General features: G+C 47.0%; 2 protein-coding genes across 4 annotated transcripts in view; one reads left to right on the top strand and one right to left on the bottom strand.

Annotated features, from left to right (window-relative positions):
* CCDC173 (coiled-coil domain containing 173) overlaps positions 1 to 5,373 on the bottom strand; it is a 29,133-nt gene extending 23,760 nt beyond the window's left edge. The window contains exons 1-2 of the mRNA XM_040357788.1: positions 5,145 to 5,373; positions 2,094 to 2,305 (exon numbers count right to left, since the gene is read on the bottom strand). Of these exons, the coding sequence (XP_040213722.1) occupies positions 2,094 to 2,305; positions 5,145 to 5,211 (279 nt within the window). The 5' untranslated portion in view covers positions 5,212 to 5,373. The remainder of the gene's footprint in view (positions 1 to 2,093; positions 2,306 to 5,144) is intronic.
* Positions 5,343 to 25,459, top strand: PHOSPHO2 (phosphatase, orphan 2). Of its 3 annotated transcripts, none has more exons than XM_040357789.1 (2): positions 5,343 to 5,365; positions 24,383 to 25,459. In XM_040357789.1, exon 2 carries the CDS (start codon positions 24,415 to 24,417, stop codon positions 25,129 to 25,131), a length of 717 nt encoding a protein of 238 aa, XP_040213723.1. In that variant the 5' UTR covers positions 5,343 to 5,365; positions 24,383 to 24,414; the 3' UTR covers positions 25,132 to 25,459. The 3 variants fall into 3 exon arrangements, with proteins under 3 accessions (XP_040213723.1, XP_040213724.1, XP_040213725.1); XM_040357790.1 differs by lacking the exon at positions 5,343 to 5,365 and adding an exon at positions 5,428 to 5,848; XM_040357791.1 differs by lacking the exon at positions 5,343 to 5,365 and adding an exon at positions 17,162 to 17,210.
* The last annotated feature ends 1,676 nt before the right edge of the window (positions 25,460 to 27,135 follow it).

Below are 27,135 nucleotides of genomic sequence, written 5' to 3'. Positions count from 1 at the left end.
ACAGATTATCATAAAAGTACTCCCACGCACAAAGAGGAAGAAATATAATTAGAAGACCCAGGCCAACCATGTGATTAACCACTTGCCGACCAGCTGCCACAGTATTGTGGCAACATGGCTCAGCGAAACAACGTTATGTTATGTCACTTCGCCCTGTGGCCACTAGGGGCATGCACGTGCCCGCTGCTCACCCCCGGAGTCAATGTGATGCGATGACCGCCGGGCACCCGCGATCGCTCATGACAGAGCGAGAATCGGGAGCTGTGTGCTGTGTGTGTAAACACACAGCTCCCGGATCTTTCAGAGCTTGTGCTTATCGCCCGTCATAAAGAGTACAGAAAAAATGGAAAGAGATCCAGAGACGGAGCAACAGAAATAAAGCCGGAAGAATAGTATTGAAAGGGGGATACAGCCCTGCTGGCAAATCAATCGCACTGCTTATAAGACCTTTCTATCTATAGATATATATTGGGAATTATTTACCAAAACTGGAGCACTCAGAATCCCCCCAAAAAAATGTCCTTTACAACCCCTTTAATTGAACAAGCGGAAGTTAGAAGCTCATTGGCTAAATCAGCTTCTAACTTCCGCTTGTTCAATTAAAGGGGTTGTAAAGAGAAAAAATGTTTTCCCTAAATAGCTTCCTTTACCTTAGTGTAGTCCTTCACTTACCTCATCCTTCCATTTTGCTTCTAAATGTCCTTATTTCTTCTGAGAAATCCTCACTTCCTGTTCTTCTGTCTGTAACTCCACACAGTAATGCGAGGCTTTCTCCCTAGTGTGGAGAAAGCCTCTTGAGGGGGCGAGCAGGAGAGTCAGGACACTCTCTACTTTGCAGATAGAGAAAGAAGCTGTGTGCTAGTGGGCGTCCTGACACTCCTGCTCGCCCCCTCAGAAGGCCTTCTCCACACCAGGGAGAAAGCCTTGTATTACTGTGTGTAGTTACAGAAAGAAGAACAGGAAGTGAGGATTTCTCAGAAGAAATAAGGACATTTAACCCCCCTGTCGGTATTCCCGAGCGTGACTCATGGTGGATTTTTTGTGCTAAATTCGGTATCCTAGATTCACGCTTGGGGTAGCTATGCAGAGCCTGCAGCGCGCGCTGGCTTACCTTGTCCCTGGATCCAGCGATGCCACTGCGCTATGTGAGCGAGCGGGACCTCGCTCGATTCACACAGTGTCCCCGTGTGCCGTCGATCTCCATTCCCTGCGACGTTACGATGCACGGGATCGGAGATCGGCGCCAAATTCAAAAACGTAAACAAACACATTACATACAGTATACTGTAATCTTATAGATTACAGTACTGTATGTAAAAAATACACCCCCCTTGTCCCTAGTGGTCTGCCCAGTGTCCTACATGTACTTTTATATAATAAAAACTGTTCTTTCTCCCTGCAAACTGTAGATTGTCCATAGCAACCAAAAGTGTCCCTTTATGTCAAAAATGGTTTTAGAGCAGCTAGAAAACAGCGATAATAAATTATAATCACTTGCAGAATTGTGCGATAGCGATTTGTGGGGAAATTCGTCATAAAAAAATTAAAATAATGACAACAACAATTCTGCAACTGAGCAAATTTCAGTGATTTTGAGTTGATTACATTATTGAAGAATTTTTATTAGAATTACATTATTATTTGTTATAATTATTTATAATTATTTATTATAATTTATCATTTTGTTTTTAAAAAAGTGTCATACCCAGGATGCCTACTAGACTCTTGTTTGGTCAGATTTAAGTGAGTTATTCCTAAAAATTACAGACCTACAGTATAAAACGCCAAATTTCCTTGCAAATAATGTTACCGCTTTCAGCATGTTTTTTCTGAAAGAATCAATCAAATCTGAAATAATCAATAATCAGCTATTTAGGGGGGGGGGGGGAATTCCTTTACAACCCCTTTAAGCTTTGGCAATAAATTCTGGAAGCTGATTGGTTTCTATACAGTAGTAAATAACCCCCAAAGTGTGCTCCCCTTCTCTTTCCATCAAGGATAGATTTCTGGCCTTTATTACAGGATCTGGGGCTCATATTTAGCAAAGAAAATGACTACGGCCATCACCTGAGATATTATAATGAACAACTCACAGATATGGTGTTAGTCCAGTTTTTCACCACTTCCTGGGAACGTAGGTGCAAGTCTTCCTGCTCCTTCCGCTCTTCATGAAGCCTCCTTTCTTCTTCTTCCAATGTGTTGTTATAATTCACAATCCGTTCCCAGTCTGCTTTAGGAAGCACAGTGACATGACGCAGATCCACCGGCTTTACTGTTACACCGGCATTGTCTGTGACCTTTTCAGCTGCGGAGGGAATTACAGGTTTCTTAGTTAGTAAGCCTGACAGTAAGAATCTGTCAAGAGACGCTGAGAGGAGTCACAAGGCTCATTAGAGTTCAGAAAAACACAAAACCATCTCTGCTATCTTTTTTTTTTTAATGAGTATAAGGACCGAAAGAGACATCACAGTACGGGAATATTTGATGCTAAACAGTCATTATACACATTGGCCTGGATTCAAGAAGCAATTGCGCCTGTGTAACCATAGGTTACACAGCGCAATTGCTTACTTACCCTGGCGTAACGAATGCTCCTGATTCAGGAACCTCGTTACGCCGACTGCAGCCTAAGATATGCGCGGCATAAGGCTCTTATGCCCGCATATCTTAGGCTGCATTCTTGCGATGGCCGCTAGGTGGCGTTCCCGTTGTGCTCAGCGTATAGTATGCAAATTGCATACTAACGCCGATTCACAACGTTACGAGAGCCCTGCGTACGCAATTTACGTAGTTTCCGTACAGCGTTTTTTGCATCAGGCTGCCCCTGCTATTAGCAGGGGCAGCCAATGTTACGTATACCCGTCGTTCCCGCGTCGCGAAATTTGAAATTTACGTAGTTTGCGTAAGTGAATCGTGAATGGCGCTGGACGCCATTCACATTCGCTTTGAAGCAAATGACGTCCTTGCGACGTCATTTGCCGCAATGCACGTCGGCAAAGTTTCCCGACGGAGCATGCGCTCTACGATCGGCGTGGGAACGTGACTAATTTAAATGATTCCCGCCCCCTACGGGATCATTTAAATTGCGCGCGCTTGCGCCGGGCATTTTGCCGGCGCGCCCATGCAATTTACGGAGCTACTGCTCTGTGAATCAAGGGCAGCGCAGCAAATTTGCGGGGGCGCAGGGCAAAAACGTTGCCCTGCGCCTCCGTAAAAAATGCGCAATTCTACCTGAATCCAGCCCATTGGTGGTGAATTAAAGGGGTTGTAAAGGTAAAAAAAAATTCCCTAAATAGCTTCCTTTACCTTAGTGCAGTCCTCCTTCACTTTCCTCATCCTTCGATTTTGCTTTTAAATGTCCTTATTTCTTCTGAGAAATCCTCACTTCCTGTTCTTCTGTCTGTAACTACACACCGTAATGCGAGGCTTTCTTCCTGGTGTGGAGTGTCGTGCTCGCCCCCTCCCTTGGACTACGGGAGAGTCAGGACGCTCTCTACGTTGCAGATAGAGAAAGGAGCTGTGTGTTAGTGGGCGTCCCGACTCTCCTGTAGTCCAAGGGAGGGAGCGAGCACGACACTCTACACCAGGGAGAAAGCCTTTCATTACTGTGTGGAGTTACAGACAAAAGAACAGAAAGTGAGGATTTCTCAGAAGAAATAAGGACATTTAAAAGCAAAATGGAAGGATGAGGTAAGGGAAGGAGGACTGCACTAAGGTAAAGGAAGCTATTTAGGGGGAAAATTACCTTTACAACCCCTTTAACCTGGAAACTCTAGGAATTAAAGTGATACTGTTTTAACCCCTCAGTTGTGTAACCACTTTCAGCAGCTGCTTTATTCACTTACTTCTTTATCTTTAACCACTTCAATACCAGGAACGTTCGCCCCTTCCTGCCCTGGACAATTTTCAGCTTTCAGCGCTGTTGCACTTTGAATGACAATTGTGCGGTCGTGCTACACTGTACACAAACAAATGTTCTATCAATTTGTTCCCACAAACAGAGCTTTCTTTTGGTGGTATTTTATTTTTTGCGGAACAAATAAAAAAAGACCAACATTTTTGAGAAAAAAAAATAGTTTTTCTTTGTTTCTGTTATAAAATTGTGTAAATAAGTGAGTTTTGTCCTTCACTGGTGGGCACTAATGAGGCTGCACTGATGAGGCTGCACTGATGGGCACCGATAAGGTGGCACCGATGAGGTGGCATCGATGAGGTTGCACTGATGGGCACTAATATGCAGCACCGATGGGCACTGAAAGGTGGCACTTGTACCCAGCACTGATGGGCATTGATAGGTGGCACTGATGGGTGGCATTGATAGGTGGTACTGATAAGGCGGCCCCAATGAGGTGGCACTGATGATGGGCACTAATATGCAGCACTTATGGACACTAATAGGCGGCACTGATGGGCACTTATAGGTGGCACTGGGTGGCGTTCACGTCATTTTCCGCGTCGGGTATGCAAATGAGCTATTTCCGACGATCCACGAACATACGAGCGGCCGTCGCATTCTTTCACGTCGTCTCTAGTCGGCTTTTTTCGGCGTATAGTTAAACCTGCTATTTGGTGGCGTATAGTTAAACCTGCTATGTTAAGTATGGCCGTCGTTCCCGCGTTTAATTTCATTTATTTTTCCCGTTTGCATAAGTCATCCGTGAATCGGGATGGACGTAATTTACGTCCACGTCAAAACAATGACGTCCTTGCGACGTCATTTAGCGCAATGCACGGCGGGAAATTTAGGAACGGAGCATGCGCAGTTCGTTCGGCGTGGGGATGCGCTTCATTTAAATGAAACACGCCCCCTACTCGCCGCATTTGAATTCCGCGCCGTTACGCCGCTTGAGATACACTACGCCGCCGTAACTTACGGCGCAAATTCTTTATGGATTCGAACCAAAGCCAGGTAAGGTACGGCGGCGTAGCGTATCTCAGATACGATCTTTGTGAATCTGCCCCCTAGTGCGTGTAAAGGCAGGCGTCCCAATACTTTTGGTAATATAATGTGTATATATATTTTATTTTTTTAGATGATATGGTCGGATCCAACAGACAATAAATAAATAAATGATGATGATGATTAGTGGGTGATTTTCGAATAGGTGACCCTCATTCTCCGGGGTTCCAGCATGGAGTCTCACCTGCCTTCCCTCTGCTGGAGCCTTTCCTCCGGCCATACTGGACCACAGTGGCCGACATTGTAGCCATCACCCCGGATCCTCTCTTCTCTCCTGCACCTCCAATATGTTGGCACGTCACCTTGTTGCCTGGCAACGGACGACTCTTCGTCGCTTAGTGACCAAGCCGGAAATGGGAGGAAGTACATCCATGATACCACGTGACAGCCGGACTGCGAAGGAAGGTGGGCGGTGCCATGAATTGAACGAGACACAGAGAATAGATAGCACGATGATAGAGCGGGAAGAGAGGAGGATCAATACAAAGACTATGGCTTGGCGGGGGGGACTAATAGTTACATATCACTAGGTCTATAGCTAAAAGGAAATAAATCTTCTGATATAATGCGGCGGCGCAGTTCTGCTTTATGGCAGGGCGAGCATTTAGTTAGTCTGGTGTCCTGTTTGAGATGATGAGTTTTGTTTTGGGACTTTGCCCACAGTAAAGATGGCGGACGCGCTGTATTGACGTCATGTAGTACCTTTGCCCTGAGGATCTGTAGCGAGCTGAGTATCAGCCTGGGAGATACACAGGGGATTATTACCAGAGTTGGCAAATCCAGTCCAGTGTGCCTGCCAAGGAGCCAACCGATGAGAGGGAGATAGAGGAGGAGGAGAAGCGGGTGAGATCCATATTACTCTGAGCTCTGCCTGATCATCTCATCTGGGTGAGTGCCAGGAATCCTCTGTAATCTGCACACCTTCTGGAAGGGTTATGAATGAATCCATAGATAATCCCACAATCCCTCGTCACCCTGATCCTCCATTATACTGTCGCATCATCATTCCGTAGATGGCTGGGAACAACAACAATCATCTCTTGCATGGGGCTGATGGGGTTTAATAGCTGATTTTCTCCGGGGGAGAGGAGAAACGATGTTACTTATCTGATCCTCCGGCAGACGGCGCTCCCCCCCACGACCAGGCAGTGGTCTGTCTTACGGTGTCCTCCCATCCAGTGCAGGGCTATGGGCTCTGCTCTGGTCTTGATGACATCAGGACCCCAGACTGCTGCAGCGTGGGGGTGCATTAGCTGCAGGACTGGTCTAGCCGTGGGGAGGCCTGGAGGATCACGCAAGTATATCTCCTTTTAGGCCTTGATCACGTCCGCCAGTCAGTTTTGTGAGGCGATCTCATCAGACTGTCCATTCACCCCTATGGACAGGGCATTGTGTCTGTTTACACCAGGGGTGCCCTGCCATGTGGCCCGCGTGGCCCTTTGTAGCCCTGCCATGCGGCCCTTTGTAGCCCTGCCATGCGGCCCTTTGTAGCCCTGCCATGCGGCCCTTTGTAGCCCTGCCATGCGGCCCTTTGTAGCCCTGCCATGCGGCCCTTTGTAGCCCTGCCATGCGGCCCTTTGTAGCCCTGCCATGCGGCCCTTTGTAGCCCTGCCATGCGGCCCTTTGTAGCCCTGCCATGCGGCCCTTCGTAGGCCTGCCATGTGGCCCGCGACCTTCTGCTCTGGAATGGAATAGACTACTGTTATTAAAGGTAAGTTTATTACTAAAATCACAGTGTATATGGGCATATCTCTCCTGCAGTGGTTACTGAGCTGCTTTCAAACCGCCTGTGCAGAGCAGTTCACCCGAGGGTTACCTGCACTGAGCCATAGGCCCCTTTCACACGGTCAGTCCAACAAAATCGGACCCGCCATTCACCTCTAAGGAGTAGCAGATGTAAATGGACTTGTGTCCGTTTACAAACGCCTACCTCCAATCCCGATCCATAAAAAAAAGTAGAGTGGGCCGCCATCCACCCGCTCTGCTCATTGTGGCCCGCAACCGGTTACCAAGTCGCTTAAGTGGCACTCGCTCTTCAAAAGGTTGGGCACCCCCTGATTTACACCCACCTACCTCCGATCCGCTAAAAAAATAAATGGGAGGGGATCTGTGCTTCTCTGTCAAGGCGGATTGGAGGGCAGTCAGGTGTTAATGGACAGAGGAGTCCGTTTACACCCACCATCCATAGAGCAGAGTGGGCCCGTTCCACGCCCGACCTGTTATCTGCCCGCTCTACTCAGATCGATGGGATCAGCGGACAGATCCCCTGCTGATATACCGTATTTATCGTCGTATACCGCGCACTTTTTTTGCCCTGAAAATCAGGGCAAAATAGTGGGTGCGCGATATACGCCGATACCCGCTTCCCGTGCTGAGTTTGAACCACTGCGCCGGCATATACCGAGCCCAGTACACTCGGGTATAGTCGGGCAGGCTCAGCTACTCTCGCGGTCACGTCCTGTGCGTCCTTTACGCGAGTGGAGCCGAGCCTGCCCGACTGTACCCAAGTGTACTGCGCTCGGTATATGCCGGCGCAGTGGTTCAAACTCAGCGCGGGGATCGAGCGGGTAGGACACCACGATGGCCGCAGAAGGACGCCGGACCGGAGGAGGCCACCGATGGACACGATGACTGGCAGGACGCGATGGACGACGAACAAGACACCGACGAGGGGCATCCAAACTGTAAGTATTTTTTTTTTTTTACAGGATTTTTTCTTCAAGTTCGGGGGTGTGCGCTATACGCCGGAGCGTGCAATAGGCCGATAAATACGGTATTCGGAATCCTTAAGCCCCATACACACTATTCGATTTTCTCCAGACTTTTGTCTTCAGATTTACCAAAACCATATAGTGCAAGGGCCTGCCTGATTGCACACAAATTGAAACTCTTAAGGTTTTGGTAAATCTGAAGACAAATCTGCAGAAAATCTAATGGTGTGTATGGGGTCTTATTCCCCTAGACATAAACGATCAGTTAACCCTTTACAGTGCAGGCACATCCCTACTGTAAAGCCTGGTACAAACTGAGGTTTTTTTTCTGTTCAACCCAGCGGGTTGAACGAAAAATAACTGTCAGCTCTGGTTGGATCCGCTGTACTAACGATCCAATGAATACAGCGATCTCCACCGCTGAGCTGTTGTGTTCTGACATGGGGAGCGACCCCTCCGCCAGAACACTCTCATCAGCGCTCTCTGCCATTGGCAGAGAGCACCGATCGGGAGTCGGTTGGTTTCCCGGCATGCTTGTTTGAAGGAAGTCGGTTTTTCTTGAACCGCCCGATGTAGCCCAGCCTTCGGCCCGTGTGTACGGGGCTTAAGGGATCACTGTTTATTTGCCCAGAGTTGGACTTTGAGGCATTGTGTACACAGAGCGCAAAACCATTTCTACAGGCGTTTGGTGTTTTTTTGTTTTTCTAGTTATAAAAGCGCCTCTATGTTAGCTTGTGGCTATGCACACATAGGTGTTTACAGACGGGAAAAGACAGAAAATCTGCACATGCGTAATGTGTGCGTAAATGTTTTCCAATAGTTCCGAATAAATGAAAATTCTGGCCAGTGAAATGCATTTCCACTCAAACATAAATGCATGTACATATTGTAACATTAGAAGTTTTTATTTTTCACCAAAATACGTCTAAGGTCCCTTTCACACGACAAGCCCACTCAGATCCGCCTGTCTGCTTTTCAGGCGGATCCAAGAGGGCCACCCATTGACTCCTATGGGCAGGCTGGTGTCAGCGGTGACACCCGTCTGCCGTCCGATCCGCTCAAGACAGACGTATCAGCCATCTGCCTAGCGGATCAGATGAGATCTGATCAAAACGGACATGCTGTCCATTTTCGTCCGATCTCCCCTAAGGATGAGCTCCGGCGTGTTCGCATAGAACACGTGCAGAGCCCGCCAGAAGTCGGCACCCGCCCTGCGCTAATCACAGCCAGGCAGACATTGTCCGATGCTCGGCTGTAGAGATCGGGAAATGTCTGCCTGGCTGTGATTAGCGCAGCGCGGGTGCCGACTTCCTGGCGGGCTCTGCACGTGTTCTATGCGAACACGCCGGAGCTCATCCTTAATCTCCCCATTGGAGTCAGCGGCGCTCTGACAGGCCCCTCCCTGCTCAGTGAACAGAGACGGACCTGTCCGCCTGCTCATTGGAGATCAATTAATCGATCACCCGCTGAGCAGGCGGATTCGCTGCTGTGTGAAAGGGGCTTTATTTTCATAGGTCACGTGCATGAAGCCTAAAGTATCGAAAACCCAAAGGTACACATTTATTATATTGACGCTTGCCAGTCTCTGCTGTGATGGCTGCATTCGTTTTTTTTAGGCTTTATTCTTTTTTTTTTTTTTTTTTTCCAACTGGTGATATAGCCAACGAGACCCCTTTCACACATGCGGACTGTTCGTTTCATCAGTTAAGTCACTTTTTTCCCAAAGAAAAACGTATATAGTTTACAGTTTTTTATCGTTTTTTACATCTGCCAGCTAGCCACTTCCCGACCCCCGCATGTACATATACGTCCACAATATGGCACGTACAGGCACATGGGCGTACACGTACGTCCTTGCCTATTAGCGGGTGGGGGGTCCGATCGGGACCCCCCCGCTACATGCGGAGGTCGGGTCCGCTCGGGGAGCGATCCGGGACCACGGCGCGGCTATTTGTTTATAGCCGCTCCGTCGCGATCGCTCCCCGGAGCTGAAGAACGAGGAGAGCCGTATGTAAACACGGCTTCCCCGTCCTTCACTATGGCGGCGCATCGATCGCGTCATTCCCTTTATAGGGAAGACACGATCGATGACGTCATTCCTACAGCCACACCCCCAAACAGTTGTAAACACACACTAGGTGCACCCTAACTCCTACAGCGCCACCTGTGGTTAACTCCCAAACTGCAACTGTCATTTTCACAATAAAGAATGCAATTTAAATGCATTTTTTGCTGTGAAAATGACAATGGTCCCAAAAATGTGTCAAAATTGTCCGAAGTGTCCGCCATAATGTCGCAGTCACGAAAAAAATTGCTGATCGCCGCCATTAGTAGTAAAAAAAAAAATAAAAAATAAAAATGCAATAAAACTATCCCCTATTTTGTAAACACTATAAATTTTGCGCAAACCAATCGATAAACGCTTATTGCGATTTTTTTTTTACTAAAAATAGGTAGAAGAATACGTATCGGCCTAAACTGAGGAAAAAAAATGTTTTTATATATGTTTTTGGGGGATATTTATTACAGCAAAAAGTAAAAAATATTGCTTTTTTTTCAAAATTGTCGCTCTATTTTTGTTTATAGCGCAAAAACTAAAAACCGCAGATGTGATCAAATACCACCAAAAGAAAGCTCTATTTGTGGGGAAAAAAGGACGCCAATTTTGTTTGGGAGCCACGTCGCACGACCGCGCAATTGTCTGTTAAAGCGACGCAGTCCCGAACTGTAAAAACACCTTGGGTCTTTAGGCTGCATATTGGTCCGGGGCTTAAGTGGCTAGAGTCCTTAACCACTTGAGTCCCATAGCCATTCTTTTGTGCAAAAACAGTTGGCAGCAAAGCACTGCTAGTTCTAGCAACGCTTTCCGGCCAGTAGCGGGGCGCTTTTACCCCCCTCCCCGATATCGACCTAAGAAGGGGTGACAAGGGCCCATGTTGCGGAGCTTACGAAGCGCTGCCTATTCATTCCAATGAGCAAGGGCGGTGTAGCAGCGCTCCTACACCGCCCCAAAGCAGGACTTTTTTTCCCATCCTGCAAGCGCACAACCCCAGTGTGAAACCATTCGGACCTTCACACTTGGGCGGTGCACCTGCGGGATGGGAAAAAAAGTCCTGCATGCGGCATCTTTGGGGTGTGTGAAAGCACTCTGCCTTTCACACTGAGGAGGCATGAGAGGCAGTTTCAGGCACTTTACAGGCGCTACTTTTAGCGGCATCATCCCGGTACTGTTTTTAGAGCAGACGATCGGCTTTCCAGTAATAACAACCGATGTGGCTAAAAGCCGCTCGGTTGTTAACCCAGGAGGAGCGGGAGGGGACATTCTCCCCCCACCGATCTGACCGGGCCTCCCGTCCCACTGGGAGACCCGATCCGCGGGCCGCTACCTCCAGCGGCTAGAGACAGACTGGAACGAAGTGTCGGCTTGGTTCCAGTCTGAATGTAAACACGGAAGCAACGTCACTTCCGCTTCACTCGGCTGCCAATGGCACCAGTTTAAAAAAAAAAATGACAGTATTGAGAATCGCCGTTTTCGCCGGTCTGAATACTTTGAAGTGCAAAGGAGGTGTTTGTGGTCTTTTAGACCCCCGATCCCGCAATAAAGAGTACCTGTCACCACCTATTACTGTCACAAGGAATGTTTACATTCCTTGTGACAGCAATAAAAGTGATCAAACTTTTTTTTTTTTTTTTTTTTTTTTTTTTTTTTAAAGGGGTTTTCCACCCATTTTTTAAGTTTATTAAAAGTCAGCAGCTACAAAAAGTGTAGCTGCTGGCTTTTAATAAACTGACACTTACCTGCTCCAGCGTTCCAGCGACGCGCCGGCCGGGGGTCCGCTCCTCTCCCCCTCTCCCCGGCCGGCGTCTTCATTGTCACTGTGGGCACCCGGCTGTGACAGCTTTCGGCTTCACGTCCGGGCACCCACTGCGCATGCGCGAGCGGCACTGCGCATGCGCGCGCTGCGCTGTTTAATTGGACAGGCGATCGCCTGGGACCTGTCACGTGTCCCAGGCGATCGCCTACAGGGAGGGGCTGCCAAAAGGCGATATGACGTATCGCCTTTGCAGCCCCTCGGCGGAAGGAGGAAGTGGGACAGAAAGTCCCCTTCTCCTGAAGCCCCCACTCCCCCCCCCCCCCCAAAAAAAAAATTACATGTAAGGGGGAGAGGAGTGGGTTAAGAGGAAGTTCCATTTTTGGGTGCAACTCCTCTTTAAACACAATGTAAAGCAAAAAAAAGAAAGATTTTTTTTTTTTTTTTTTTTAAATCGCCCCTGTCCCCACGAGCTCGCATATGTAAACAGTGTTCAAATCACACATGTGAGGTATCTCTGCGATCGTCAGAGCGTGATAAATAATTCTAGCACTAGACCTCCTCTGTAACTCTAATCTGGTAACTGTTATTTTTTTTTAAAGCGTCTCCTATGGAGATTTTTTGGTTTGTCGCCATTCCACAAGTGTGCGCAGAAAGACCCTCCCCTATCCCACAATCCAGCGACGTGGCCACCTGAACCCTTTATTCTCTTTCCCCGCCTGTCCACAGTGCTGGCAATACTACTGTAGGCATCCGGCTGTGACAGATTGCAGCTTCACAGCCGGGTGCGCGTGTCTCACTGCGCTGTCCTGCAAAGCCAAGCAATCTTCTGGGATCTGTGATGTGTCCCAGAAGATCGCAGGTAGGAAGGGACGCCTAGGCGGCCCAAGCGGAAGTGGGAGCTCGTCGGTAATCGTGATGCATCGCGGAATCGAATCAAATCGCTTGCCAGATAATTGTAATGGAATCATGAGACTACTGAAGATGCGCACCCCTAGTTTTAATGCGTGCTGACATCAGTTTTCATGAGTGTCAGTTATGGGTCCTATTCACACCAATGTTGATGTCACATCTGTTTTCTTTCCTGTGCAGAAATCTGCATAGACGTTGCAGATTCCTGCGCAGAAAAAGTCCCTCCTGTTGTCCAAACATGTCGCCATTTCTCCTCCACCTGGAGACCATCTAAAGCCGACCATAAACTTGTAGATTTTCTAATGCACATTTGTACAAAAATTCTCAGCACATACTTGGCGAATGTCGTTCAAACTTATTTTTGTTTGATTTTAACATTCAATTTTGGAATCAGCTGGAGATCCCTCCCCTGTCACTTTTTTTTTCTCTTAGGCCTCGTACACACCAGGGGACATGTCCGATGAAAACGGTCCACGGACCGTTTTCATCGGACATGTCCGCTTGGAGATTTCGGTCTGATGGTTGTACACACCATCAAACCGAAATCCACGCGGACAGGATACACGGTGACGTGGCGTCGCCGTGACAATGACGCGGCGACGTGCGCGACCCTGGAAGGTCAATGCTTCCACGCATGCGTCGAATCACTTTGACGCATGCGAGGGCTTTCAGCCGAGCGGACATGTCCGGTAAGTCGTACAGACGACCGAACATGTCCGACGGACAGGCTTCCAGCGGACATGTTTCTTAGCATGCTAAGAAACATTCGTCCGCTGGAAACCTGTCCGATCCGCCGGAAAATTGTCCGGTCGGCCGTACACACGAGCGAACATGTCTGCTGAAACTGGGCCGCGGACCAGTTTCAGCAGACATGTTCGGTCGTGTGTACGAGGCCTTAGTGTCAGGAAAAGTTGTCAAAAGTGATTAATGCTGATAGCAAAGGAATAAAGCAGCAGACAGAAATTACACTTGGTGCTCTGGATTGAGACAAGTACACACTATGTGCTCTGTTCATATTTAATGTCTGAGGTTTACAGCACGTATAGGTTTAATCTAATGCTAGTCAGTATGGGTATTTCTGCTGTCGTGCTCCATGGTTAGATAACACAGAACGGCATTACACTTATCGCTGATCATTATTGCCAATGTAATGTTGTTATGGCAACATGTCAATATAAATTCTGATCCGTCATGAATTCCTTTGGGCAGCTGTCAATGTATTTACTTGTGGTGCACAATTTCTGCATTTTCATATTGAAAACATTTTCTTTAGCATTAGAAGATATCGTAGACTCTCCATCGGGGACTTTAGTATATAACTGATATTGTGTTTATTAGTCGGAGCTTTATGATTCCATGCAGCATGCTTCTGATACATGTTGGATCATTGAAGGTTTGTTCACAGTCCACCTCAGGTACTTTGATCTGCTTTAGCTATAGATTACTAGGTCAGGTGCTGATAATCCTACAGTTGTGTGAAAAATGTAATTGCCACAATAAACCTAATCACTAGTTGTGCCACCCTTGGTGGCAACAACTGCAATCAAGCGTTTGTGATAACTGGCAATGAGTCTTTCACATTGCTGTGGAGAAATTTTGACTCGCTCTTCTTTGCAGAATTGTTTTAACCATTTAAGACCCGGACCATTATGCAGGTTAACCACTTGCTTACTGGGCACATATACCCCCCTCCTGCCCAGGTGAAATTTCAGCTTTCGGCACTGCATCGCTTTAACTAACAATTGCGCGGTCGTGCGACGTGGCTCCCAAACAAAATTGACGTCCTTTTTTCCCCACAAGTAGAGCTTTCTTTTGGTGGTATTTGATCGCCTGTGCGGTTTTTATTTTTTGCGCTATAAACAAAAAAGTGAGACAATTTTGAAAAAAATACAATATTTTTTACTTCTTGCTATAATAAATATCCCAATTTAAAAAAAAAATAACATTTTTTTTTCTCAGTTTAGGCCGATACGTATTCTTCTACATATTTTTGGTAAAAAAAAAAAAAAAAATCGCAATAAGCGACTGGTTTGCGCAAAAGTTATAGCGCTTACAAAATAGGGGACAGAATTATTTTTTTTAAATTATTTTTTTTACTAGAAATGGCGGCGATCTGCGATTTTTAATGGACTGTGACGTTATGGCGGACACATCGGACACATTTTTGGCGCCATTCACATTTATACTGCGATCAGTGCTATAAATATGCACTAATTACAGTATAAATGTGACTGGCATTGAAGGGGTTAACACTAGGGGGTGAGGAAGGGGTTAAATGTATCCCTGCTTAGTGTTCTAACTGTAGGTGGAGGGGGGGTGACTGGGGGGGTGACCGATCTATGTCCCTATGTACAAGAGACACAGATCGGTCTCCTCTCCAGAGACAGCACCGCTGTCTCTGTGTAAAACGGCAATGAGAGATGATCTCATATGTTTACATATGAGATCCTCTCTCATTGGCCGCACAGATCGCCTCGCGAACGGCCACTCTGATTGGCCGTTCGCGGCGATCTGTAATTGGCTGTGTCCGAGGGACACGGCCAACACAGATTTTCCCCGCAGCGCTGGAGCGCGCGCAGGGACCGCCCTAAGGGGCGGCCGTCAATTGACGGCGGTTTGGAAATTGGGATCCGCACTGTAGCCGTCAATTGACGGCAGGCGGATCCCAAGTGGTTAAGGACCTTGCCCCTTTTTTGCGATTTGGCACTGCGTCGCTTTAACTGACAATTGCCCGTTCTTGCGATGTGGCTCCCAAACAAAATTGGCATCCTTTTTTTCCCACAAATAGAGCTTTCTTTTGGTGGTATTTGATCACCTCTGCGGTTTTTATTTTTTGCACTATAAACAAAAATAGAGCGACAATTTTGTTATAATAAATATCCCCCAAAAATCTATAAAAAAAAAGTTTTTTTCCCCTCAGTTTAGGCCAATACGTATTCTTCTACCTATTTTTGGTAAAAAAAATCGCAATAAGCGTTTATTGATTGGTTTTGCGCAAAATTTATAGCGTTTACAAAATAGGGGATAGTTTTATTGCATTTTTATTCATTTTTTTTTTTTTTACTATTAATGGCGGCGATCAGCGTTTTTTTTTTTTTTTTTCGTGACTGCGACATTATGGCGGACACATCGGACAAATTTGACACATTTTTGGGACCATTGTCGTTTTCACAGCAAAAAGTGCTATAAAAATGCACTGTTTACTGTGAAAAATGACAATTGCAGTTTAGGAGTTAACCACTAGGGGGCACTGTAGCGGTTAAGTGTGACCTCATATGTGTTTCTAACTGTAGGGGGTGGGGCTGGACGTTTGACATCATTGATCGTCTGTTCCCTGATATAGGGAAAAACGATCACTGACATTGACACAGTGAAGAACAGGAAAGGTGTGTTTACCCGTTCTTCAGCTCCCGTGACCGATCGCGGGACACCGGCGGCAATCGGGTTCGCGGGCGCGGTCATGGAGCTTAGGACCGGGTTGCGAGTGTGCCGCCGCCGGCGCGGTCCCGACCCCACGGCTGGGCTTAAAAAGACACGTACAGGTACGCGATTGTGCCCAGCCGTGCCATTCTGCCGACATATATCGGCATGAAGGGGTCCTTAAGTGGTTAATTCGGCCACATTGGAGGGTTTTCAAGCAAACAACCTGTGTAAGGCCATGACACAGCATCTCAATTGGATTTAATTCTGAGCTTTGACTAGGCCACTCCAAAACCTAAATTTTGTTTTGTTTGAACCATTTGGAAGTGGACTTGCTGTTGTGTTTCGCTTTATTGTCCTGCTGCATAACCCAAGGGCACTTAATTTTGAGGTCCTGAACTGATGGCCAGACATTCTCCTTTAGGATTTTCTGGTAGAGCGCAGAATTCATGGTTCCATTATTATGGGAAGTCACCCAGGTCCTGAAGCTGCAAAGCAGCCCCAGACCATTACGCTACCACCACCATCTCTGACTTGGTATGATGATCTTGTTATAAAATGCTGTATTCGTTTTATGCCAAATATAACGGGACGCACACCTTCCAAATGGTTACATTTTTGTCTCATCAGTCTACAGAATATTTGCCTAAAAGTCTTGGGGATAATCAAGATGTTTTTTGGTAAATGTGAGATGAGCCTTTGTGTTCTTTTTGGTCAGCAGTGGCTTTGGCCTTGGAACTCTCCCATGGATGCCATTTTCCCAGTCTCTTTCTTATTGTTGAACCATGAACACTGATCTTACCTGAGGCAAGTGAGGCCTGCAGTTCTTACCTGAGGCAAGTGAGGCCTGCAGTTCTTACCTGAGGCAAGTGAGGCCTGCAGTTCTTACCTGAGGCAAGTGAGGCCTGCAGTTCTTACCTGAGGCAAGTGAGGCCTGCAGTTCTTACCTGAGGCAAGTGAGGCCTGCAGTTCTTACCTGAGGCAAGTGAGGCCTGCAGTTCTTACCTGAGGCAAGTGAGGCCTGTTGCTCTGGGTTCTTTTATGACCTCCTGGATAAGTCGTCGTCATGCTCTTGGAATAAGTTTTGTAGGCCGGCCACTCCTGGGAAGGTTCTAATTTATCTCCATTTGTGGATAATGTCTCTCCCCGTGGTTCACTGGAGTTCCAAAGCCTTAGAAATGGCTTTGAAACCCTTCCTAGACCGATACATGTACATTACTTTGTTTCTAATCTGTTCTTGAATGTTTTTAGATTGTGGCTTTTTATGGTCTGTTAGCATGCTTCACTTTGTCAGACAGCTTCTATTTATGTAATTTTTTTTGATTCAACAGGTCTGGCAGTAATCAGGCCTGGGTGTGGCAAGTGAAATTCAACTCGGCTTTCCAAAAACTTGAGGTTAATCACAGTTCATTCATGATTCAGCGCGGGAGTGGGCAATTATTTTTCACAGCACTGTATACTGTGCTTGTTTTATTTATGTGCCCTGCTGGACAACTTGCCATTTTGTTTATATGGACTACATCAATGTGCCATACACAGACTCTGTCTTGCCATTATTGAGTCAACTGATTTTGTTCAAAAGCCCTTAAAGTGGTTGTAAACCCTTTTTGCTACATTAAGGCTTACCTGTAGCTACCCAGGATATTTCCTAAACCTGCACGTTTAGGAGATATCCCCCTGTACCTGCATGTGCCAAACTCATCGGCACATGCGCACCAGGGCAAACTGAAGCAATGGCACCTATGTGCCGTTGCTTCAGTCTTTGCCGTTACCGCGCATGCCCGGGAGTGACGTTATGGCGCCTCCGGCCAATCACAGCGACAAAGCTGCGATACCCAGAAGGGACAACATGCAGGAGGGGGAGACGTGGACTGCTGCAGGGGCTTGGATCTGAGGTAAGTAATACATAATAAGCTAGTATGCTATGCATACTAACTCATTATGCCTTTGTATTGCAGTTTTTTTTGGGGGGTGGGGGGGTGGATTTTTCGATGAGGACTTACTTCCTCTTTAAAGCAGAGCTCCATCCAAAAGGGGAAGCTCCCCTTGTCTACCTTCAGCACCCCCTCTGCTGCCCCTTTTGTCACCTTCTGGAGAGGAGCGGGTACCTGGTTTTGACAGGTACCCGCTCCCACTTTCGCCTCAGTTCGCCACAGCAAAGTGAGCCGGAAGTTCGGCCCCGTTCCTCCTCCCGCTGCCAGGCCATTCACAAAGCACGGCACAATTCACGCATGTGCAGTAGGAAACCGGCTGTAAAGCCACAAGGCTTCACTGCTGTTTTCCCTTAGGCAAGATGGCAGTGCCAGCACCTGAGAGCCGATTTAATAATTGACTTGGGTGAGGACACTGCTGGATGCCTGGACAGGAAAATTCCTTAACAGTAAAACTTAACAGCTACAGTATTTGTAGCTGTTGACCTTTTAAAAAATGTTTTGGGGGGGACTAAAAATTGCAGCGCTAAAAAAAACTGCACTATAAATGCAGTTTAAAATAAATAAATTGCAGTGCTATATAAATGCAGTTCATTAAAAAATAGTCCATATAGTGTTTGAACACTAAAGTGCACAGTGACAGATGACAAAGTCCATTGAAGCAATATCCCACAAAAATGTGATTGTTTCGATCGGGGGTACCCGACCCTTTGAAGCGCGAGGGCCACTTAAGTGACTTGGTAACCGGTCGCGGGCCACAATCAGTGGAGCGGGCGGATGGCAGGTCCGTGTCTGCTCTGCATATGCAGAGTGGATACGGACACAGCCTGATCGGATTGGAGGTAGGGCACAAGTCGGTTTACATCTACCACTCCTTAGAGGTGAATGGATTGGGTCCAATTGGGTCGGACTGACCGTGTGAAAGGAGTCCATGGCTGCTTTCACACTGATGCGCTGCGGTTTACCACGGGTGCAACGCAGTGTACCTTTGGCTTTTCTGCACTTTGCAATATACTTCTATTATATTCTGCAGGTTTGATGCACTTTACAGAAAACCAATCTCACAGTGACTGTAAATATGAACAGCATGTTATACACCGTTTATTGATCGTTTTTTTATGATGTGGGTTTAGTGAGGCTTTAACTTCGGTATATAAAACCCCACTAAAGTTGATCAGACGTTTCCGAAGCGAAAATATTAGAACAAAATGTAACTGATGTACAGCCAGCTGTACCAAAGAAAATGAATAAGCGTTTGCGCTGACTGGAATCCAACTGTCATTTAACGGGTCCCATAAGAGGGCCGGGAGAGGGGTAGAGAACACCAGGTGATGTGGATGCAGCTCCTCTCAGATTAGGTCTTGAGATCCTGATGCACATATAAAAAGGAAACACAAGAGGGCGCCTCCATCTAGGTGTAGCCATTTATTAAAAAATGAAGACAATTAAAATGCACTCACTAAAAAGTGGATCAAGGCTTGTCACAAATCCATATAGACCTCCATAGGATCTCCGTGAGGCTGCAGAGCTCTGCAGGGATGTGGCTAGTTGTGGCAGAGTTTTTTTATGGAAGTGCAGCTGTCAGGTTTCAGGCTGGAACATAGGCATTAGCAGCTTTCGAAAGTGGCAAGATGGCTGCGGCTCCAAACATCACCTTTGTCGGGTGATAACAGGAAGTGGAGGGGATGTGGCTACATGTTTCGGGGCAGGCAGGGGGCCCCTTTATTGAACCATAGGCCTATGGTTCTTGTGCTGATCCTTATGTTCCTGCGTGAAGCCTGAATGTCTGCTGAGCTCTGCAGCCTCACGATGATCCAATGGAGGTCTATATGGGTTTATGACAAGCCTTGATCCACTTTTATCTGCACTTTGATTGTCTTTTGAAAAAAAATGTTTTTTATATATAAATCGCTAATCCTTAGGGGTGCAACGGATCACAGTTGATCCGAACGGGTCACCCCCTTTGGATCGGAACACACTGTGACCCGCAGATTGCCGCTGCTCCGGAGCTAGGCCGAAGCCACGGCCTTTCCTAACGTTATGGCTTCGGCCTAGCTCCGGAGCCGCAGGAATAACATTAGGAGAGGCTTCGGCCTAGCTCTGGAGCCGCGGCCATCTTGGTACACCCGGCGGCGGCGGCGGCCCTCCTCTGTTTACACCCACAGAGGAGGAGCCCGCACTCATGGGACACACGCTGGGAGTGCCTGTACTGCCCGAGGGGGGTCTCTTGCCCTGAGAGGAGGGGGGGGGTCTCTTGCCCTGAGAGGAGGGGGGGGGGGTCTCTTGCCCTGAGAGGAGGGGGGGGGGTCTCTTGCCCTGAGAGGAGGGGGGGGGTCTCTTGCCCTGAGAGGAGGGGGGGGTCTCTTGCCCTGAGAGGAGGGGGGGGGTCTCTTGCCCTGAGAGGAGGGGGGGGGTCTCTTGCCCTGAGAGGAGGGGGGGGTCTCTTGCCCTGAGAGGAGGGGGGGGGGGGGTCTCTTGCCCTGAGAGGAGGGGGGGGGGGGTCTCTTGCCCTGAGAGGAGAGGGGGGGGTCTCTTGCCCTGAGAGGAGAGGGGGGGTCTCTTGCCCTGAGAGGAGAGGGGGGGGGTCTCTTGCCCTGAGAGGAGAGGGGGGGTCTCTTGCCCTGAGAGGAGAGGGGGTGGGTTTCTTGCCCTGAGAGGAGGGGGGGGGGTCTCTTGCCCTGAGAGGAGAGGGGGGGGTCTCTTGCCCTGAGAGGAGAGGGGGGGTCTCTTGCCCTGAGAGGAGAGGGGGGGGTCTCTTGCCCTGAGAGGAGAGGGGGGGGTCTCTTGCCCTGAGAGGAGAGGGGGGGGTCTCTTGCCCTGAGAGGAGAGGGGGGGGTCTCTTGCCCTGAGAGGAGAGGGGGTGGGTCTCTTGCCCTGAGAGGAGGGGGGTGTCCTGCACCGAGGGGGTACTAAAGTGGGGGGGGGGTGAACAGTGGGGGGGAGATGTGTATATTACAGTGGGGGGGGGTGTATATTACAGTGGGGGAGAATTTTTTTTTTTTTTCGGTCCGAAAAATGATCCGATCCATGACTCCTGATCCGAGGAACGATCCGAACCGTGAGTTTTTTGATCCGTTGCACCCCTACTAATCCTAGAGGGACGCACCCCCTTGTGTTTCTTTTTTATATGGCAGGCTGTGCACTCACCTGCCACTTTTATCTTGGGCCAGATCATAAAAAATAATCAGACCACCAGTGGCCATTTCCAAGCTCTGATCCAATGATGGGTTTCCAGCAAAACAATTGGACCGAAGCTGGTCCTACTGAACCAGCTGCTATTTGATACATGTGTACCGGGCTTACTTCCTAAGGCCCCTTTCACACGGGGCCTGCAGTTTTTAGGCGGATTGGAACAGACGCTCCATACAGTTCCATGGAGCGATGGATGTCAGCAGTGACATGTCCGCTGACATCCATACAGGTGGAAGCCCTATTTTCCATCCGTCTGGCGAATGAAAACGGACAGGCGGTCCGTTTTCATCCGATCCCTCATAGAGGAGAGTGGAGCTCTGACAGGTCCTTCCCTGCAGAGTGAGCAGAGATGGGCCTGTCATCCGCCGATGTTCCGTCCGATTAGGCGACCCGTCAGAATTGGTAACGGAAGTGACTTTTCGTTGCCACCATCTTGCTACACCCCACACTCCTCCACAGTAAGACCCCATTCACACCTGAGCGTTTTGTAGCTTGAAGCCTGAAGCTACAAAACGCTGGAGGGGAAAAAATCTATTCTTCTCTATGGAGATGGTTCACATCTCCACTACAAAACGCCTGAAGCTCCAAAACTCCTGAAGCTCAAACAAGTTCTGGGACTTTTTTTTTTATGCAGTTCTTCTGCTTTTTACATTGGTGACCTTTTGACCTGTACAAAATCATGGTAAATTTGCACGACTTTCTGCCTGAAAACGCTATGCTCAGGTGTGAATGGGGCCTAAGGATACAGAGTAGTGGCAAGCGGACATCTTGTTACACCCACTGGAGTTTTCAGTTATTTTTAACAGGAAACAAAGCTTATATGGTTAACCACTTAAGGACTGGACCAATATGCTGCTAAATGACCCAAGGGTTTTTTACAATTCGGCACTGCGTCACTTTAACAGACAATTGCGCGGTCGTGCGACATGGCTCACAAACAAAATTGGCATCTTTTTTTTCACACAAATAGAGCTTTCTTTTGGTGGTATTTGATCACCTCTGCGGTTTTTATTTTTTGCGCTATAAACAAAAATAGAGCGGCAATTTTGAAAAAAAATCAATATTTTTTACTTTTTGCTATAATAAATATCCCCCAAAAACATATAAATTTTTTTTTTTTCCTCAGTTTTATTATTATTATTATTTTTTTTTACTACTAATGGCAGCGATCAGTGATTTTTTTCGTGACTGCGACATTATGGCGGACCCTTTGGACAATTTTGACACATTTTTGGGACCATTGTCATTTTCACAGCAAAAAATGCATTTAAATTGCATTGTTTATTGTGAAAATGACAGTTGCAGTTTGGGAGTTAACCACAGGGGGCACTGCAGGAGTTAGGGTCTCGAGTCTCCCTATAAAAGGGATCACTCGATCGATGCAGCCACCACAGTGAAGCCGTGTTTCCCGTCTAGGCAGGGACGTACATGTACGCCCATGTGCCTGTACGTGCCATTCTGCCGACGTACATATACATGCGGCGGTCTGGAAGTGGTTAAATATAGTATTTAGAAATCCCTCGGACTGTTTACATGTTGAATTATAAAAGCAGCGGTGTTCTGTCAGATTAGCAAACCTGTGAGATCGGCAGGTTGGCCGCTGCTTTTAAAATTCAACATTTAAACAGTCCGTCGGATTTCTAAGTACTGTATTTCACCTTCTAAATTCTGAAAATGCAAAACTCTGGTGGGTGTAACAAGATGACCGCTTACCCGCTTCTCGGTGTATCGTTATAGTGGAGGAGATCGGGTGTGGCAAGATGGCGGCAATGCAACATCACTTCCGTTACCAATTCTGATGGGTCGCCACATCTGACAGAACACCGGCTCAGTGGGGATCAACGCATCCCATGTGAAAGGGGCCTTATCCAGACCAAATCCAATCTCATCCCTACTGGTAGTGACTAGTTGAAAGAATCTGCTTGGCATGTAACACCAACTCTAGACTAGAGCTGCACGATTAATCGTCAAGAATCGTTATCGCAATTTTTTTCCCGTTGCAATTCTTGACACAGGGTTTCACGATCTTTGACATGAAAATAATTTTCTCTCTGCACTTTGGTATGCAAAGAATTTCCTGTCTACTCTCAGCCAAAAGTCAAAGTCTGGGCAGCATGCCAAGTTTTGAAAACATTCTTTATCAGTGGAAAGTTAAGTCTAAACATTGTATCACATCAAAGGAATAAACTTCTGTATGTAAATTAGGGAACGTTTAACCACTTAAACACCAAACCCTTTTCTGACAGCGTTTTTCAAGTTAAAATCATTTTTTTTTTTTTTTTGCTAGAAAATTACTTAGAACCCCCAAACATTATATATTTTTTTAGTAGAGACCCTAGAGCAGGGTTAAAAAAGTTAGTAGCCAGAAAACGCGCCCGTCCCGACGAGCTTGCGCGCAGAAGCAAACGCATACGTGAGCAGCGACCGCATATGTAAACGGTGTTCAAACCACACATGTAAGGTATCGCTGCGATTGGTAGAGCGAGAGCAATAATTCTAGCCCTAGACCTCCTCTGTAACTCAAAACATGCAACCTGTAGAGTTTTTTAAACGTCGCCTATGGAGATTTTTAAGGGTAAAAGTTTGACGCCATTCCACGAGCGGACGTAATTTTTGAAGCGTGACATGTTGGGTATCAATTTACTCGGCGTAACATTATCTTTCATAATATTAAAAAAAAATGGGGATAACTTTACTGTTGTCTTATTTTTTAATTAAAAAAAGTGTAATTTGTTCCCCAAAAAAGTGCGCTTGCAAGACCGCTGCGCAAATACGGCGTGACAGAAAGTATTGCAACGATCGCCATTTTATTCTCTAGGGTGTTAGGATAAAAAATATATATAATGTTTGGGGGTTCTAATTAGAGGGAAGAAGATGGCAGTGAAAATAGTGAAAAATTGCATTAGAATTGCTGTTTAACTTGTAATGCTTAACTTGTAACACCAACGGCCACCACCAGATGGCGCCAGCTTACACATCTGGTGGTAATAACTTGTAATACCAACGGCTCACCACCAGATGGTGCCAGCTCACAAAAGCTTTTTTTTTTTGCCCCCCCTTCCAAGCCAAGTCGCCAGGACCCTATTTCTAGTCGCCATGGCGCCCGGGATTTGTCGAGCCCTGCCCTAGAGAATAAAATGGCGGTTGTTGCAATATTTTATGTTGCATTGTATTTGCGCAGCAGTCTTTTTAAATGCAATTTTTTGGAAAAAATTACTTTAATGAATTAAAAAAAAACTAGCCAGTAAATTTAGCCCATATATTTTTTTTTTTTTGTATAAATGTAAAAGATTTTACGCCGTGAGAATCGTGATCTTCATTCTAAGCAAAAAAATTGTGATTCTCATTTTGGCCAGAATCGTGCAGCTCTTGACCTAATATAACAGACAATGTAAGAACCATTCAACAACATGTTTACTTTTGTGTTTTGTTTTTCCCCTACAGGCCAACTCGCAGGCATCAGCCTGGTCACAGAGATGAAGACTCTACTAGTTTTTGATTTTGACCACACAATTGTCAATGATAACAGCGACACATGGATTGTCCAATGCGCCCCAGATAAAACGCTCCCGAACGTTCTGCAAAATTCCTATGAGAAGGGAAAATGGACAGAGTATATGGGCAGGATTTTCACCTACCTTGGAGAACAGGGAATACGAGAGGACGACATGAAAAGAATTATGATCTCCATCCCATATACACCAGGCATGACTGAGCTTCTCCATTTCATTGGCCAGAACAAGGATCACTTTGATTGCATCATCATCTCCGACTCAAACACCATCTTTATTGACTGGATTCTGACGCACGCAAATGTTCACAATGTTTTCGATCAGGTATTTACCAACCCCGCAGCCTTTGATCGGTTTGGAAATCTCACCGTCCAGAATTTTCATGTCCATCACTGCGCATCCTGCCCCAGGAACCTATGCAAGCGGAAGGTATTAGAAGAATTCATAGCCAAGCAGACCGGCGATGGGGCTCGGTATTCTAAAATCGTGTATATTGGCGACGGCAGCAACGACCTTTGCCCGGTCACTTTCCTGAAGAAGGGAGATATTGCCATGCCGCGGGAAGGCTATTCACTACAGAAGCATATCGCTAAGGAGAGCGAATTAATTGATTCGTCCATAAGCATATGGTCTACAGGCAATGAAATATTGGCTCATCTGAAACTCTTGTTGGAGAAGTAAAACTTTTAGTATAACATTTTTAATTATTTTATTCACTTGCAAACAAATATTAAAAGGTTTCCCTTGATTTCAAGTTTTCCCTTCAATGAAGCAGATAATCATCTAACTTCTCTTGTGATTGACTGGCAACAAGCAACTGATGCGTCCAGTTAAATAGATGTGAAGGGACTACTTGCACCTGTTTCCTGAGACGGCTGGAAACAATTTGCAGCTGTAAGAAGGAAGCTATAATGATTGTCTTAAAGCAGAATTTTAATATGCTTATATTTTTCCTTCTCTGGTTCTTCTCCCCCCCTCATAAACATACTAAATAAATATTAAAATAAAACCTGTTGTCACTTCATATCTTATTTAGATCCAATGACATCATCACTGGGTCTCCGGTTCTCTTTCCTTTGCAACCAGATTGTGGCTGGTGGGAGGGGGAAGCAGGGTGCATCGCTTTTCTGAAAACATCTCTACTCTCAAGAGCCCTCAACCCAGAAGCATGCCATGGGCTGGCTCCTGGCAGGAGTTGTACAAATACAGTGCTTCGAAAAATTATTCATACAAGTCAAGTGTCTTGATTTTTTATTTATTTTTTATTTTTATTTTTTCAGTTGCAAATTAACTTGGGCTTTAAATAAGACCCATCAGTGGCGGTTCGTCCATAGAGGGCGCTGGAGCGCCGCCCCCTCTGGCTCTCACCGCCACTGAGTGAAATAACATAGATTCATGCATTGCACGAATCTATGTTATTTTCGCCGCTGCCGCTGTTATTCAGATGGTCGGCGCTCAATGTCCGGCCATCTGAATAACGCCAGCTGGTTGGCTGTAGGGAAATGTCTATCAAAGCCAACGGCTCTGATAGGCTTTCCCAATACAGCCCTCGGGTCCCGGAAGCTTATTCTCGGAGCGCACAGACTGTACGCCCCTTGAATAAGATGACAGGCGTCTCAGCCAATCACGTTGGCCGGTTCTGGCTACCTGTAACCTGATTGGCTGAGACGCCTGTCGGTCATCGAGGGCGGGAGAAGACATCGTGGGATGTGGATGCCTGACTCCAGTAAAGGTAAGTGCCGGGCGGGGGGAAGAACGCAATTTACAGGGCACAGTGGGGACAATTGGCACAGCGGCGACCATTAAAGGGCACAGTGGCTGCGTTTAATGGCATGGCACAGTGGTGACAATGTATGGCACAGTGGTGACAATGTATGGCACAGTGGTGACAATGTATGGCACAGTGGCGACAATGGATGGCACAGTGGCTGCGTTTAATGGCATGGCACAGTGGTGACAATGGATGGCACAGGGGCTGCGTTTAATGGCATGGCACAGTGGTGACAATGGATGGCACAGTGACTGCGTTTAATGGCATGGCACAGTGGTGCGAATTGATGGCACAGTGGTGCGAATTGATGGCACAGTGGCTGCATTTGATGGCATGTAACAGTGGCTGCGTTTGGGCACAGTGAGACTGCAATTTTTTTTTCCTTTGCGCCCCCCCAAAAATTTTGAGCACCAGCCGCCACTGAGACCCATGCTACAGCGTGCTGACTTACCTACTTCACTGTCTTATGATGACAGCTTGTCATTTTTTTTCTGTAATTGCATTTCTCCTGCCCCCACATATCATAAAATTAGGATCTGTTGCCACTGCTAGAATCTGTTTCTATAGGAAGTGTCTTGACTTTTTTTTTTTTGTCATTTCCATAACCTTTCTGAAATCTTAAAGGGGTGGTTCCCCCTAAAACACATTGCTAACAATAGATTCGTAAGACCCGTTACACTGCGGGTAGGCTGGCTTTTTTTTTTTTTTTTTTTTCGTACATACCGAGATCTCCCCGTCTCGTTCCTTGTCGGTGGGCGTTCCTAGATGATTGACGTTCCTCGGACGGGCGCGTACGTGACGTCACGACTTTCCGAAAGAAGCCGAACGTCGCTGCGCATGCACCGTATAGAGCCGACTCTATACGGCGCATGCGCAGCGACGTTCGGCTTCTTTCGGAAAGTCGTGACGTCACG

Source organism: Rana temporaria, chromosome 6 (assembly GCF_905171775.1).
Source record: "Rana temporaria chromosome 6, aRanTem1.1, whole genome shotgun sequence".
In the NCBI taxonomy this organism is placed as follows: Eukaryota; Metazoa; Chordata; class Amphibia; order Anura; family Ranidae; genus Rana; species Rana temporaria.
Note: the sequence above shows the minus strand (reverse complement) of the source record. Positions and strands in the feature narration are given on the sequence as shown.